General features: G+C 39.5%; 1 protein-coding gene across 1 annotated transcript; it reads right to left on the reverse strand.

Moving 5' to 3' along the window:
• Positions 1 to 557: 557 nt before the first annotated feature.
• LOC108677548 (exported repetitive protein-like) lies at positions 558 to 1,251 on the reverse strand. Its single transcript, XM_018165777.1, has 2 exons — positions 1,168 to 1,251; positions 558 to 869 (listed from the first exon to the last, which is right to left on the reverse strand). Exons 1-2 carry the CDS (start codon positions 1,249 to 1,251, stop codon positions 558 to 560), a joined length of 396 nt encoding a protein of 131 aa, XP_018021266.1.
• Positions 1,252 to 18,016: the final 16,765 nt, after the last annotated feature.

The following is an 18,016-nucleotide window of genomic DNA, read 5'->3' on the forward strand; positions in this document are numbered from 1 at the left end:
CCCTACAAAATTGTATATCACGATTACGTCTCCCTATAATATTTTACGTCACGATTGCGCCACCCACTGCAAACATTTCTCAGATAACGTAACCTCTAAACCAACACACTGCACAGCTACCGTCGGACGTCCCGTTTTATTTTTATTAGTTTCCCCTCAGCTGAAGAAAGAGAGCCTTGAATGAATATTTCAACTAACTGTCTTTAATAAAATCTTTCTTTGAAGAATTTAATCGCTAGCTAAACTATAAAAAACGTCAATTAAAAATAGGTACTACGAAATATTTTATCAAATTCCTTTCAATTGTGTGGAGAAATAGCACAGAAATAAAGAAAAAAAAACAGGTCTAAAATTGACTTATAGCTTTTCCATATCTACTACTCATACAAAGTTAGCAGGAATCATTAAAAAATCATTAAACTTTAACGTATTTTTTTCAGTAATATGTGGCTGAAGTTTTAAAAAAATCACACTTCCATGAACAAACTTGAGGAAAAAATATCCTACCATCGACTCTGGCGATTTTGAGCGCCAGAGTGCGCTCACATATCCTGCGCTTATGTGAGCGCAGGATATGTGAGCGCAGGATGTGTGAGCGCAGGATATGTGAGCGCAGGATATGTGAGCGCAGGATATGTGAAAGCAGGATGTGCGAGCGCAGGATGTGCGAGCGCAGGATGTGTGAGCGCAGGATGTGTGAGCGCAGGATGTGTGAGCGCAGGATGTGTGAGCGCAGGATGTGTAAGCGCAGGATGTGTGAGCGCAGGATATACGAGCGCAGGATATACGAGCGCAGGATATATGAGCGCAGGATATGTGAGCTCTGTTTGTTCCCGGATGTTCACGTCCTTATAGTTTATGATGGCCACCTAAAGCGGAACGTTAGCATTAACTTATTAAATCGGCCACTTGAAGTGATTTACACTTTTTCTGTTCACCAGCGGTGGTTTAAAACTTCGTATTTCACACATATTCAGGCACATTAAAGTGAACACTTAACACTGTTTAATTCAAAAGAGTTACATAAGGTGACGAGAACTTCAAACCAATTCAGGGAGAAACTGCGAAACTAAGGCCCAATTAGGAACAGTAATTAATAACTGCCACTGCTGAGGCCAGAGCAATAACTGTACCAATCGCCTCGCAGGACACAACCGATTTATTTACCAACGACGGCACATTTTGCTCTGCGGCAAACTTCTTGTAGAAAAGGTCGGAAGCAGATGTCACGTGACCGGTGTCACTGAACATTCCTTATTAATAATAAATAGAATTCTGTACTTGGTCTAAGGAAATTAAAAACATAACTTACCAAAAAGTAACTGAATATATTGAACGATTTTCCGCTGTTAACACGTTTATTTAGTGGACTTCATAAATGGGAATCAACTTGAATTAAATATTTCTACAATTAAGATGTATAAGCATATTTTTGCAATAGTAACGCTGATGCGGAATCTATTAGCAGCAGGAGGGTGGCGATTTTGTCAGCATATTAATAATTAGATATACTGCATATGTGTATAGTCTCAAGCGATTTTTTTTTTGCTTGAGATTTACGGGAGCCCCTGAAGACTAGTCCAATGCGGTAGTATCAGACTAGTCCAAGTGAAAGTGAAATTTCTACGCATACGGGAACAATACTAATGACTGCACATCGCCGAAGACATAAGACTTTCGACCTTTTACATGTGCACTAACATATATATATTTGTTAATCTAAATCAATTGAGATTGTATGAATTACTAATTACTGTGCATGTTTCAACATATTCAGTGATAAAAAACTAATGTCGAGTCTGTTGAGGCTTTTAGATAACTAAGTTCCATTGGTGAACCTCCTATGCAAGCTATAATCGACAGCTTGCAACATTTCTGCATTTGAACTTCGTTTGACATACCAACTTCAGACCTGCTTGCGACAGATATATTGAACCCAGTCGAAGGTACGTCCACTAATTACCAACATAAGAAGCGGCCAAAATTCAGGAATTATACAATTTAGTCATATAAAAAGAATATGGTTGCAGCGATGAATTTAATTTTAAGCTCTTTTAGATGAGTTGCATTCACAAGTGAATGCTTTAACAAGATATAGGCGATACTTGATACCCACGACAATATCGTGGCGGTCATAGTGAATGCCGTGAATCATTGCCATGTCGGTGCCATTCACTGATTCGTAGCATTCATCACTTGCAAAGACGATGCAAACTACGTCCAGAGACTGCAATTGAGTTAGGCTTGCTCACTGCCCTGACAGAGCAGTGCCATACGGGTGTACAATAAAGCTCACGTGTCATCCGTCCAGCCATGAATATGCAATATTCAAATATAATCCCAAGTAAAGAACATTATTCAACAAGTAATTGAATGTTGCTTCAATATTTTCCAAAATAAAGAACATTATTGAACAAGTAATTGACTGTTGCTTCAAAATAATCCCAAATAAAGAACATTATTAAACATGTACTTGAATGTTGCTGCAATGTATTCCCATATAGAGAACATTATGCAACAAGTAATTGAATGTTGCTGAAACAAGTTTAATCAATTAATTATTAATATCGCCAAATCAACTGGGCATCCATATTCTATGAATGATAAAATTCACGTTTTTATTAACTTCGATATTTGCTTCATCGAGTTCAAATTCAGTCGAGCAATAAATTGGGTACGTTTGACTGGAGATAGGAAAGCGCACGAGTATATCTGCCACTAGAAGTCTTCGGTGCTGTACGACTGACATAACCACGTCAGAGCTCTGTACTCCAGTGTGTGAACGGCTGACCAGGTAACGCCAGAGCTCTGTACTCCAGTGTGTGAACGGCTGACCAGGTAACGCCAGAGCTCTTTACTCCAGAGTGTGAACGGCTGACCAGGTAACGCCAGAGCTCTGTACTGCAGAGTGTGAACGGCTGACCAGGTAACGCCAGAGCTCTGTACTCCAGAGTGTGAACGACTGACCAGGTAACGCCAGAGCTCTGTACTCCAGAGTGTGAACGGCTGACCAGGCAACGCCAGAGCTCTGTACTCCAGAGTGTGAGCGGCTGACCAGGTAACGCCAGAGCTCTGTACTCCAGAGTGTGAACGACTGACCAGGTAACGCCAGAGCTCTGTACTGCAGAGTGTGAACGACTGACCAGGTAACGCCAGAGCTCTGTACTCCAGAGTGTGAACGGCTGACCAAGTAACGCCAGAGCTCTGTACTCCAGAGTGTGAACGACTGACCAGGTAACGCCAGAGCTCTGTACTGCAGAGTGTGAACGGCTGACCAGGTAACGCCAGAGCTCTGTACTCCAGAGTGTGAACGGCTGACCAGGAAACGCCAGAGCTCTGTACTCCAGAGTGTGAGCGGCTGACCAGGTAACGCCAGAGCTCTGTACTGCAGAGTGTGAACGGCTGATCAATAAATGTCAGATCCCATGCATCTCAGAGTGCTCGGCGTCAGTAACAGAGTTCTTACAGATAACCATCGCTAAAGAATAACATTATGGGGAAACATGAGGAAAAACTGAGGAGTACAAGCGAACGAAACATAAAAATATTAATAAACTATAATCTAACCTAAACCTAATTAAGAAGACAAACTTTTCAGTACTCTTCTCGTCATTGACCTACAGGCACGCAGCTGACGTTCCTTAAGAAGATGACGTCTTTTACAGGCGCTGGAGCAGAGCTTTGCTGGTTTATGTTAGGTTTTACTGGCAATAATCCTGCCCCAGACAACTTGTTATTATTATTTTATCTCACCAGAGGATGCTTGCCCATGACACTGGCAGAGCCTGCACTCCGCTTCCGAGTCTCGTTGGAAGATCGTCCCTTGTTTTACCGACCAATTGCACAGCTGGTCGTATCCAATCTACTTGAGTTTACCATTTGCTTAATTTGAAGAAGGGTCTCTTAAACATTTTTCGTCGACGTGATCTTTTTCTAAAATGTTATTGATCTTGAGACGCTTAATTGAGCGCATATTTGAATCTTTTCCTCGTAATGTTATGATATGAAATAGATTCTTCATTCTAATTAACAATAATTCACAGAGTTCTAAACTAAATCACGATGGAAGTATTGATAGAGAAAACGGTGAGTAACACGGGGTTGGATCAAATTTGAATTTAACTAAGTTTGGCAGGATTAAACCACAGTGAACGGATGCTTCATTGCTTTTCGTTCATGAAGGTCTGCTAACCAGAATCTTGAAGTTCAGCTTCTTCAGGCCTCGCTAAATAAGGAAAATCATTAAAAATTACTGCTGGTAAGAAAACTATCCTCACTGGTTCTAGCCTTGTAGCGTATCAAAGCTTGAAGAGCAGCAATAGTTCCGTACGTCTATTCACTGTAACGGAACATTTAAAGGCTGCAGTCACACTCGCAGCAACAGCAAACACCGTCGTTGGGAGGGTATTTCTATGAACGCTGCTGCAATATCGCAGCCGCTGCGTGCTCCCAAACACCAACACAAAAATCGTAACCGGGCATCTACGAAAATCGTAACCGGATTAATCTTGCTGACAAAGTGCGCGGAAATTGGCGTAAATAGGAAGCAATAGTCTCGGCAAAACGAAGCCCTTATTCACACTGAAGGAAAAATTATGATGCCTCGCTTCTATAGCCTCTGCAAAAATTATCGCGCAGAGACTCCGAGTGAGACATAACTTCTTAAGAGAAACGTTCACATTACCTTAAAACTTCGAAAAGTTATGATTGCCGAAAGAAAATATTACATATTAAATCAATACATCAATATGTAGTTTCAACTTATTTTCAAAAGAATATTACTTTAATTATTTATCGGAGATAACTTTTGTGAAAATGGTACGAATGTGCTAGAAGGCACAAGTTATTGCTTAGAGCCGAGATTAAATGAATTTAGTGAACGGTTATTTCTGTTTTATTCGTGGACTATTTAAGTTATACTTTTGGTTTTTTAATAGAACAATTAGATTTATGGAGCCTCAATACGCTTCACGAAACATGTGCTCACGTGAATGAGAAAATTTTAGTCTGCCACTGAAAGATAATCTCAAATGCCTAGAGTTGAGCTGCCCAATGCATACGAAAGACGCTTTTCTTTCATATTCGAAAAGTTTTATAGCGTAAATTTTATTCTTCGTTGTTCGGTCTGTTTACTTATGAGAATATATTTGTCTATAAAGCACACGAGCCATATAACTATTATGCGGTCTTAATTCCAATATTAGGCTAATTTTCTTAGAACTGATTCCAACCCTTTTACAGCTTCATACATTTTTTGAAAAAGAAACATTCCCCTATACATGGAGACTCAGCGAGGAAATTCTTAACTGCCCGATTAACTCCAGGAACTTTTAAATAAATCTGCTGCCATGTTATCTTTGAATTGCCTGATTACCGCCAGAGAAACCTTGAAAAAATTTGTTATCTCTAAATTGCGTAATTAACGCTAGGAAACAGGTAGGATAAAACTACTACGATGTTATCTCCGAATTTCCTGATTAGCTCTAGAAAGTGGACAGCAACATCGTTCTGCATTATTTACATTAGCCTAGCAAATTTAAATTTCTGTGTATAATTTAGTTTCTAAATTCTCACTCACTCGGAAGCATCCCTTTCAAGCGAGATCAAAATTTAATTTATCTCAGTAACTAATGATTAATTTTTAATTCCCAACGGAAAAGCATTATTTACAAACAATTGGCGTGTGTATGTTAGAATACGATCAACCTGCTTCTGTCGTATTTATTTATTTTATTTACATACAGATCCACATTTCACCAGAGTCAAAAATGTATTTATTATTGAGAAATTTTCGAATCAATCGTTTATTTATATCACTATTAGATTGTATGCGACAGTTCGTTATCAAAAATCAGTTATCAGTCAGCTCTTATAGCACGAATGCGTATCACATTATTCACATTATTTCTTTTAAATGGCAGGATTCATTTTCAATTTTTTTAACCATTGCTAAATGCATCTTTGCGCCGGTAACACTTGCGTTCTGTGGTATATATCGGTGGCTCATGATTTTTTTCACACATTGAAAAGGCGTTGTTACCGTAAATTATATTACTTCTGAATCATTAATTTTCTGTCAAAGTTTATTCGCTATGAATTTCAGTTTATAATAAAGCCATAATTTAATTCATATTTTAACAAAACGAAAGGACCGCTCCAGAAATTGAATTTGAATTTCTCATAAACTTGTTTGTTACTCAACATTATTACACCAAGAAAAAAACTTTTTTCTAAATACCGAACCATCTGAAGATACTGCCTGTCTCAGGAGACAGTCAGCCGCAAAATACCTTTCGACTCGAGACAGAAAGAAGCGGACAGTCAGAGCCGCAAGTGCCGCTGGGCAACGACGCGTCTAATGAGTTCCTTCGCTTCATCGCACCGAGTCGCTTCCTTTCCAGGAATTTAATCGTAAATGGACTTCGGAGAACATTTACTTGCTTGCGTCACTGAAGTCCTGATGAAGTTGAACGCACCGAGGACTTGTTTTTCTACAGCAATAATCACGAAGGATGAAAGGCTGACTTCTTAAATTCCAGGATGTGGCTCAGCGAAATGACGAATGTTTCTACGCGCGCTGAACGTAGAAGTCTTGTTAGTTAGATGAACAGCAATTCCGTATTTATTATTGACCTATTGTTAAAGCTATGTTATTGCAGTGAATGTTTCATCAACTGTTTATGAATGCACAGTACGATTTTATTAATCATATTTTCTTTATAATTTCCCTTTAACGAAAAAACTTAGTATAACCGATGCAGTAGCTCAGGGTCGGGAGGCAACAAGTGTGTTTCTGTAATCAAGCGTCGAATTCTTTTGAGTCAATTTCACCAAAATTCTCTAACTGTTCTGTGTTGAGGCGATTGCAGGCTAAGCTCCTTTAATGTGCAACCGGTGATAATAATAACACCTAATTCCATCGGTATTCGGGCTGTGAATTTTTTAAACCGGCAGTCGAATTTCAAAAATTAGATTTAATCTGGGCATACATGCCCACATTTGGGCTTATGAACATTGCTATAAAGCTGTTTTCATGTACCGTCGAATACTTTGAAAACACATGCTTACTTCTGATAATGTCGTGATTCGTATTTCGTTCATACATGGATTAAGGTTTGATTAGCGACAAAATTTATCTAGCAAAAACGCTTTGATAATTTCTTTTACGAACAAATAATTGATTTATCAAGGTCTTATATGGAGTGGATATTCTGTATCATTCAACGTATATTACAAATGTGTTCATCTAGCTCATTGCATTTTCTTTTATAATCTTAAACTTCTCTGGAGAACATGGTCGCAGCAAGTTAATCCGGAAAAGTTATTCGCAAAATATTTGGCTGCAGCAGAAAATTCCAAGAGTAACCCGACGCCGTTTCATAAGATACCTGGAATGCCTGAAAACCCCACAAGAGGTTTATAATTGTACGATAAAACCTGGTGGGTGAATGGCATTAAATTTTAAATTTTGATGCATCAGCCGCTGCCACCAAGATGGTTATGGCAGTTGTCTTCTTTATTAATCGCGTAAAATTAATTATTATGTGAACATTTTTAATTTTGTATCGTCACTTATGAACGTTCTGATGCAGCAGAACTTCTAATCGTGAAATTTGAACGTTTCAAGGGGAAAAATTTCTTAACTCAACTTGAATTGTCTTGTCGACATGGAGAGAGTCAGAAAAATTGAAAGTTATCTCTGTTGATAAATTTAAGTAATTAAAAGTGACCTTGTAGAAAAATTATTTTGACAAAAGGAAAAAGGGGAAAACTCAAAGACTGAAATTTTCGTGTTGAAGATTCTTGTCTAGCGTGAAAATCAAATCTTATTTTCAAAATTCATTTGAGATTTAATAAAGAAAATAATGGTTTGTTCTGCAATTTTAAGGGGTGCGAAATGGCAGTAATTTTGTGTATTGAAATTAACATCTAAGTGCCCGGCTTTTAACCCTCCAGCGCAGACAAGCAATGACTTGCCTGCTCTGATGCGGCGCTAATGATGTTTATGCTCTGCTGTATATTTTATCGACCGGTGCCTAAAATATTATGCGCTCTGCAATATATAAGCCGCATTTTCTAATTAACTAGCCGAAAAATATAGGTTTATTTCATGAAGCGATGCTAGAAAAACGTCGTTTCTATACTTTATTTCATTGAATGTGTTCTGAATATAAATAATGTGCCATTATTCTGATGTTAATGAGATGTCTACAAAAAGATATGCAAGTTTGCACGCGACGGCAAATAGCTAACGATTTTTTGGTAATTATATAGCAATCAAAAAGGGCATTGAACATAAACTGAAATCTTCGAGCTGCTTTAGAAACGATGAAATGTTTAATTTAAGACCGAATAAATGCTGAACAAAGGAAGTAAACGGAAATTGTTGATTCTCAGAAACGTAGCTAGAGAGTTAGGTGAAGGGGATACCTGGCTCGGAATACAAGACATGGTCTCTCACCTATGATATGAAATCTCTATCCTTGTTAAAAGTAATTGCCAACAATCTCACGTTAATTAGTTCTCAATAGTGTCGTAAGCGACAGCCGAGGTGACTCATGCAGAGCGTCAATCAACAAGAACGTGACAACCTGAAACAAATTAACACCAATATCATACACGGATAAAGACAACATCATGCGAATATATTCATATGTGAAAATTTTACACACAGCATACAATATAATACAGATATACTTAAAACAAAGCAGTTCTAAGTCGTAAAAGTACAACTGCCAAGCCAGTTCCTACACTAGGAAATACTTTTAGCGCGAAGTAAAGTACTAGAATAAACAATAATACGGAATATTATGTACATGAGAGCGCTGCAACAGATATTTCCCGACAAATTTCATTAAGTTAATCCGGATTCTGTATCATATACAAACTTGTTAATTATCAATTCGCGTCAACTTGTGGTAAACTGTACCAATAATAATCAATCTTTGTCCACCTACTCTATGAAAAAAGCTACGAAAATTGAACATCTACGAGTGCTCCTTGATGTGTTTTGACTTAGATTCGCTATTCTGTGAACGCAAGTACGAACTTTCACTTTAAGTCTTTATGCTGTACCTCTTCTGATGCTGCTGCTGGAAAGCCCGACAACAACACATCGAGTACAATAACGATCTTCGACTTGAATACAACTCCTATTCAGCCACGATCCTCAATAAAACTTGGTAACCTCGACTCTGGAAAGAGTCGAGGTTACCAGAAGTTCCTCGACTATGGAAATAGTTCGTTATCTGACGTTCGTTATCCAAATGCCACCGAGACCTAAGTAAACGGACTGAATTTTCCTATTCTCCGCTGCGCCTTAAAAAGATTTCATGGTCAAAATAAATTGTGATCGGTTAGAATTTTTTAATTAATTCTCAAAAAATCATTGGTCTAGCAAGTAAGTAGGGCAACATGGGGCAGCGCGCCCCCCCCCCTTTTTTAAACTAAATTTTCGATGAAGTTTTAATTGATACGAGGTGGGTCTTTGTTTTGTTTAAAGGTGCAACTAATGAGGAATGTATGATGTGAATTAGACGCCTATATGTTCATTCAATTTTTAATGAAACACTGTTTTGTAAAAAGTGTCAAAATGGGCCCATTGCCCCACCCCTGGGGCAATGGGCCCATGGGCTTGGGGCAAGGCGCCCACCCATGGTCCCTTTACCACAAATGCATATTTTTCGTTTAAAAATGATAAAACAACACTTTACAGTTTAAAATAAGAAAATGCAATAAAAAATATGACATTCACTCATTCATTAACAACTCAAAAAATCATATACTTAACTTGAAAAAAATATACTCATGGCTTAAAAAATCTATCACTGACGTGAAGAAAAATATTTCATTGACATAAAAATATATATCATTGACTTGAAAATATATCCTTGCGATAAAAAATTCGTCCTTGACATGAAAAAATGTATCCTTGACTATAAAAAATATTTTTAGTTGATCAGAAAAAAACTTCGTTCCAGTTTCGTCCATAATCCAGATATTATGTGCAGAGAATTCGTACCTAATCGTGATTTCAGCCAACACCATAAAAACTCTCATTAACTTTTGGCTCATTGGTGTTGACTGAAATCAACTTTTGGCAAGGCAAGAGTCAATAACTCGAAAAGTGGTCATAAATACGCATAACTGGAAACTAAACCTGCTGCCTCGAGGCTGCAAATAAAAAAATCATGCAATATGAAGTGTAATTTGTAATTCAAAAAGCTAGTAGCAAACAAATTTCTCATGATCGATTATCCTCCAGCAGATCTTAGTGACGAACTGCGTTCTTTTCTTAATTTGCCAGCTCGCCGTTACGCAAAAATTATCGCAATGACTGTGGTAGTGTTTGCACCCGTTAACCAACGCAGTCTTAATCTTACAACAAGAAAATATTGAATAGAAATATTGAAATTTCCATGTCCCAACTGCGGGTCCAAGTTACTTCTGTACAAGTCCGCCATCAGGAGGGAATAGCTCGTGTCTTCGGGAGGTGGAGACAGTTGGACCACATTGGCTGTAGTCCCTTCCAGTGGCTGCCCACTCTTATGCACGACACGATGCACGATGAGAACGAGCTCGTCTCTCGTCCCAATTGTTTTCAACGACCGCACGACGTTGCCTTGCGCGAGGTGTGCTGGTGGTCTGACTTGACGAAGAGCCGCCTTCTAGTTGCATTTTAGGCAATGTTCTGCGTCGAGCGTTGGTAATTCATTGATTTAGCTGAACATATAAATCCATTCTAGGCAGGAATGAGCGATTTTACGCGAAGCTATAAAAGCAAAATTTAATATACTGGTGAATGTCGGGCTGCTGCCCGTTTTCTCACCACGAGAAACCAAATCATGTGTTTTGTATCCGTCAGGTTTCTTATAAAAGATGTATATTAATTTTATTTAGGCAAGTAACGTTTTTGTACAAAGACCTCAAACTCTATAATTTTCTGAGAGCAAATCATAAAGGAAATCATGGAATTCAATGCCTACACTGAGGGCACTCCTGCCTCTCTAACGAGGTCCGCCTTCTCCTCCTCGGTGGCGTACGGATGGTGGCGATGCTCCGACAGCCGCGCCGTCAGAACGGCCCTGGACTCTTGACCGAGGTTGGGCCTTCGTTTTCTGGCGACGCCTTTGTGCTCGGGTGTCTCTGTTGGCTGTGCGATGTGGTGGGTAGCGACTGGGGAAATCGGAAAACTTGATCATTCAAAGGCAGATGTAGACCCGATCTCGGGCTAACGCTTCGACTCCTCACGAGTTTTCTATTTGACTTTGAATCATTTTCTTTTGTACTAGATTAATAGTATTGTCAAATAGGAAGTGCGTGCGAAAGGCATTTTTCAACAGAATATTCCCCACTGAAAATGCTTGCATAAAAGGGTCGAGTGAGTTCAGGTTTTCAGCCTCACGTGTGTGCTAGTCCTGTTCTGGGTCATTTCTTGATTTTCCGGTAGACAAGATAAATTTTCCTACTATATTCGTCAACAAATGCATCGGTCGCTAAATGAAGGTAAGAATACATCAATGGCCACGCACGTTCGCCTATATACTACGTGTAACTTACTGCACTTTCCTTCAACATGTATTAACGATGGCGGTGATCATCGGCCTGCTATAGGCAGTCATTATGTCTGTCATAAGGAGTGCGACTGTACAGCTCCATCACTGCTCCCGCACGTCTGAAGAGTTGAGAGAGCGCGAGTTAGTTGAACGTTATGGCAAATTCTATTTAACCTACCCATGAATTTGAGAATCAACACCAGGCCCCACAAAATGTAAAAAAATAATATATCAACACTAATAGGTGGACAAATATTTTTGCTCAGATTATACTTACCTCGACAGGCGGTGGCTAGCATTCCTAGATTACTATTAAAGGCTAGCCAACTTATCAACTGTTCAATCATTGGAGGAGATAGACGAGGTCCAAACGGCGGTCCCTGCACCACGTACCGGCGCCGCGCGTTGATCAACCAATCGTCCACCTGCAACGCAGGATAACTTCAAACGATTACTATCCTTCTGAATAAATGCTCTTAATCTCTTAAAATATTAGAAAATGGTGCTGAAAGATACATAGCGTCCGGTTGACATATTAAACAGATATTTACTCTGTCAACAGGTTTAATTAATTTCATAAAATGTTCGCTGATTAGGGCTACTAAGACATTATTTGGCAGGTAGGCAATTTGTTAGGTTGCTTGAATTCCTTCAAATAAGTAATCGTAACTTCGATCTCACCTGCTTCGTGGTAAGTCCCGCCTCTTTAGCAAGGTTACCCTTCTCTTGAGCGGTCGGATAACGCTCATAATTTTTCACAAACCAATTTTTCAAAATTAACCTGGCTTCAGAAGTAAAATTTCTGTTTTCCGTAGCTAGGGCGGCTTCCTGTCCGACTGCAACAAAAAATAGTGTCAGCTTGCACGGTTTCAATGATCGCCACCTCTCGAACACAAGATTTTTTCTTTTTTTTTCAAACACTCCTTCACAAGATTTTTCTTTTCTTCAAAGCTTGGATAACGTTAAAAATTTTCTCCAAACCAATTCTCCAAGATAACAGTGGCTTCTGGACTTGAATTTTGTTTCTCTTTTGTAGGGCTTCCTTTCCGACTGCAAACAGCTTGCACTGTTTCTATAAGAATAACGTTCGTAGTTATCTGCAAACCAATTCTTCAAGGTTAGTTTGGCTTCTGGACTCGACGTATGTTTAGCCTTCTCAGGAGCGACGTCCTTTTTGCCTGCAACCAACACAAGCGTCCGCTAGCATTGTTTGAATAATGGTGTGACTGGACCTTCAACGAACGTTCAAATTTTACAGAGGGCGATTTCCTTTACGCCTGCAAGAAAAAAGGTGATTAATTAAAACTTGAATACAATTTTTGCTACCTGTCACTAACGAGATTTGAATATTTTGTATCTTGATTAGACCATGAGAACTGAGATGACGAGAATATACCGTCGTTCACTCGAAGTGAAAACGCATGCAGAGTTTGATAATAATAATTGATACTTTATAAGAACTTCCATGACATGTGTAGGAAAATTTTGAAGTAACGTGACGGAAGAAATGTTAAGTGATAAATTTTCACAGGTACATCCACTGTATCATCAGAACTTCATCGACATGCTTAGATTGAATTACAGTTCTACGGTCGTATTTGAACTCTACGAATGCGATTTTAATCCCTATACTGGAATTCAGAAAATGAAGTCTCACTTCGATCTCACCTGTCCGCTCCGACAAATATCATTGAGTTCTGTTCGGGTACGCAGGAAACTATGCCGTAAATATAAATGTTGAAACGAATGTAGCTCCCTCGACTCCACGTTCTGCCAACCCTTGTAGAAACGACGTCGTTTTCTCCGGCGAGGGAAAGGAGTGTTATGAAGAATTATTTAATTAGTGACCTTGGTAATTTTACAGAATTTCACTTCTTAATTACTTCTGGAACAACTCTTGATTTTAGGAGAAATTTATTGCCATATAAATAGATCCATCTAGTCTGCATTCGCGTGGACCGTATCATGATTCTCTCTTAAACGGAACAGAATTGCACTATCTCTGCAAAAGTTGAGATTGAAGTGGTTAAAACAATAAGAAATAATTTATATCACTTGAACGCTAGAGACAATTCTTTAGGAGCCGATTGACATTACTGATATGCTGATGAATTGCTTGAACTTAGTTGAGGTGGGGACTTGCAAGGTCTGCAACAGCCATTGCAGACCTTGCAAGTGCTCGGTCCTCGGACTGGCCATGACTGGAATCATCCTTAGCCAGGAAAGGTTGATTGGTTATAGTTGCATGATTAAAGGCAAAATTATTGCTAACTTAGAATGCCGTTGGCAATTACGGACCCATTTTCAGTAATAGTCTATCCCATGGTGATAGCAGTCGAAATCGTATAAAACAGATTTTTCAGGACTGCGACTATCAGAGCAGAAGAGATAGCAACAGGGCAGTTTCAGATTGAAAATAAAGAAGTGCAATTCTGAACGAGCTGCACTCATTTGCAGTAGAGGGAAGGAAATGAGTAATTAAAAATTAGCTATCTATTATATTGTTAAGACACCTACTAAATTTTCCAATCAAACCTTTTTTGAGTTGATAACTATGAAAAATGAGATCTGTAGTGTCACTACTTGCTCATAGGTAGATAACTGTTAGCGTTGAAACCGTTCACGTGTGGTTGAGAGAGGCTGAAGAATAATTTATTGCACATTAAGTCTTAGAATGTTATTTAGAGCGCAATTCTCGGCATTAATTTGTTCGGAATCGTTCATAGCGCATATCGATCTAGATCAGTGGTTCCCCAAGTGGGCGATATCGCCCCCTTAGGGGCGGTGGAAAGATTTTGGGGGGCGATAAGGAAGAAGAGAGCGATATGGGGGCGGCTGTCCGAAGCCAATGTCAGAAGTTCGAACGTTTGTTAGACGATTTGTACACAACACGTGCAGCACATGACTCCCAGCGATGGTTTTTTTCTGTTTTTTTTTTTAAACCTAACTCTCCTCGGTTTACGTCTCGGACAAATTAACGGCCGGACTCGAGGCCGGTCTTGGCCAATTTTCAAATTCAATGATCAAGGAATATGTCTCAAACTAATGAACTTAACTCGATGAAACTTGGTACACGTATTCATTAGGACCTAACGGTAATGTTTTGCTCGTGAAAATTGTTTGAATTTTGCCATCGTTCGTTTTTGCCATAGTTACATGCCAATACGGGCCGAAATTCACAGTGATCATGTAATTTCTTCCAAACTACTGAACAGATTCGAACGAAATTTTGAATTTACAGTCCTAACTAAAAATTGTTCGATTGTGCCTTCGTTCGCGATTTTTTTTTTTTATTTCACTTTCATTCGAGATTTAAGTAGTAATTCGTGCTTAAATTCGCAGTAATCAAGAAATTTTTTCCAAACTACTGAACAGATTTGAACGAAACTCAGTATTTAAATACCTAACCTCACCAACGGTGATGTTTACATTTTTTTCTTTTTGCCTTCGTTTGCGAGTTATACGGCTATACGTATACTGATTCTGATTCATAGAAGCCATCGATCGACCGGTAGAAAAGCAGGTCGTTCCTCCTACATCTGTATAACTCGCGAACGAAAGCAAAATAGAAAAATTGTCACGAGCTAAACATCACTATTGAGAGGTTATGTAATTTTATACAAAGTTTCGTTGAAATCTATTCTGTAGTTTAGAAGAAATTTCTTGATCACTGCGAATTTATGCGACAAATTACCCGGCGATACGGGCCGAATAGAAGGAAGTGTGAAATCAAGAATGACGGTGAAATGAAAAAAAAACTCGCAAACGAAGGTAAAATAGAAAAAAAATTATAAGCTAAAAAATCACCGCTTGGTAGTTAGGAATGTATATTCAAAATTTCGTTCAAATCTGTTCAATAGTTTGGAAGAAATTCTTTGATCAGTGCGAATTTGGCCTGTTTCGCAATATACGCGCAACTCACGAATGAAGGTGAATTTTAAAAAAAATTACGAGCTAAACATCACCGTTAGGTTCTGATGAATGCGTGTTCCAAGTTTTATAGAGCTGCGTTCATTTGTTTGGGATATATTTTCTTGATAATTGAATTTGGAGACTGGACGTGAGACCGGCCACGAGTCCGGCCGTAAATTCGCCCGCGACGTCCTTGGCTTCTACTGCTGAAACAGTTGAAACAGCTGAAAAACATATTGGTTCACTAAATGGGGATCTACTTGTGAAATACACATTCGCGTTTAACCTTTATCTTTTAAAATTTCGGCGTGTTAATTTTCAAGAAAGTGGCGTATGTCTGTGGGGGGCGCTAGAAATTCACTAGGAGGCCAAAGGGGGCGCCAGCCTGAAAAAGTTTGGGAACCACTGATCTACATAGATAATCTCGATATTACATCATCGCACTAAATTTAATACCGATCATTCTGGTGTGTCTACGAAGATAACTAGTCATGCGATAGAATCGTTTAGAGTACTTGGCCACATTAGTGAAGATGTTACCAAAATAATAGAAAATTTTCAAATACGCACTGTATTTCTTGTCGCGACCCGTGTTCAATCGTCTGGCGTTTGGCAAATTACTGTATTAATTCATGAGTTCCTACGACGGGAGCGCAGCCGTGCACCACCAATTTTGTGCATCAATAAGCCCTGAATCGAACGCCTTGGATCTTTACGGACATCCACCAATCAGCCGTGAACCACTCGGCTTTGTCCTCCACTGGCCTCGCATAGAACCCGCCGTGCACCACGAGGCCGCGGATCGAATCTGACTTCCGGGCATCGTTAAATTACGTAATTTTACGTTCACCGCATCTGAAGTTAGGTTTCAGATAGCATAGTTCTGTTCCAAAATTTATCGTCCTTCGACAAGTGGCCGTTCGACCGAGGGCTGGTTCGACCGGGAGCGCAGCCGTGGGTAACAAAATTGACTCGTAAACAGGCCCTGGGCCTAACGCCAACCATCAGCATGCAATATCTACACATAGCCTCAGACCAATGAGCTGTGGGTAACTCCGGCTAACAGTAAATCCGCTTTGCACAACACAGCCACTGCTCCACAGCGCCGCAGCGCAACTGGCCGGAGCGCAACAGGCCCAGATTATCTTCTTGAACGCCAGACAAGCCTAGCACAGCTGAGTTAATTTCCTCACGTACAAATCCAGATATACAAAGCAACTACGTGGTGACTTGGAAACTACGAAATTTTTTACTAGAATGTATCTTTCATTCGGATTTGCATAGGCAAAACGTCTCTAAAAGATTTTGCCCTACTCTGACTCTAAACTGAAAATCAAGACTGCCACAAAATGTTCTAAGTCCTTTATTGTCTGTAAATGTCTAGTCGGCTGTGGACCAACTTATGAAAACTGATCTAAAAAGTCCAGGAGTTCTTTTCAGTAAGGGCATTTGGACATCTAGGAACATTGATCCATACCTATCATTGTCTGTTCGTTACATTAAAAAGGAGTGGATCCTGAGTAAATTCGTTGTTTTTTGTCAGTCCATTCGGCGATCGCCATATTGCCGACAACATTACCAAAAAGCTGGACATGGAATTGAAACGGTATAATTTTTTGCTTACATGAATAAGTTCAACGAGTTCAACAGTTGTGCTGCTATTCCTTACGTCGCTATTTTGCAAGTTCATAATATACATAAACAAGTACGAAGGAAATGCATTCATTTTAGTGTTTTTATGAGATATGAATAATCATAATGACCTATCTAGCCATTCGAGTTCGCCGAAATTTTGTATTAATTTTAAGGGTAGCCGACCTCTCACCAGGAACAGTTCAAGTTGTCTCTCATGATAATGGTGCTGGTGTCAAAGCTGCAACTTCTAAGTGCATCTTTATTGACGTGTCTTTGCTTTGTGTGGACTATACCCTGAATTTGGCCATCAAGGACACTGTCGAAGCCACCATAACAGTGAACCATGTGCTCACTCGTGCTCAAAAACTAGCAGAAAGAACGCACAAGTCATTTATCAAGTGACAGGATCAAGGCTGTAAGAACACTTATGGACAGGAACCATCGTCTTGCCATGGCGTCCAGTGTTAGAGTTCGTATACGAAAAGATCATCGCTGTAAAGATCACCCGCTGTAATTCTACATACATTTGTGTTCAGTGTCTTTGGAATGAAAAAAAAACACTTTCTGCAATCAAAGCAAGGCAGGCATTGACTCAGCAGATGTAGCATCTCTTGCGCCCTCCGAATTGGATTTTAAAGTGCAAGGCAACTTCGTGCGGTCGTTGGAAACGATCGGGACGACAGACAAGCTCCTTCGCATCGTGTCTTGCATGTCAGTGGCCAGCTACTGGAAGGAACTACAAGCAATATAGCCCAACAGTCTCCACTCTCCACCTCCCGAAGACACGAGCTACTCACTAACGCTGGCGGACTTGACCATAGGTAACTATAATAAGCGTGCAGATTATTTATTGGTGGAAGGGGTTTTGCAAAGTCGAGAATACAAAGTGGTTATAAAACTGAGGGAGCCAGACG

This window comes from Hyalella azteca, unplaced genomic scaffold (genome assembly GCF_000764305.2).
Source record: "Hyalella azteca isolate HAZT.00-mixed unplaced genomic scaffold, Hazt_2.0.2 contig5529, whole genome shotgun sequence".
Lineage (NCBI taxonomy): Eukaryota > Metazoa > Arthropoda > Malacostraca > Amphipoda > Hyalellidae > Hyalella > Hyalella azteca.

What these genes read in the sequence shown, in the direction of transcription:
- LOC108677548 (XM_018165777.1), bottom strand. Translation starts at nt 1,251, where the DNA reads ATGTTCAGTGACACCGGTCACGTGACATCTGCTTCCGACCTTTTCTAC. An exon ending in AGCAAAATGTGCCGTCGTTG is followed by an intron (nt 870 to 1,167) that starts GTAAATAAATCG and finishes GTTCCGCTTTAG; the next exon opens with GTGGCCATCATAAACTATAA.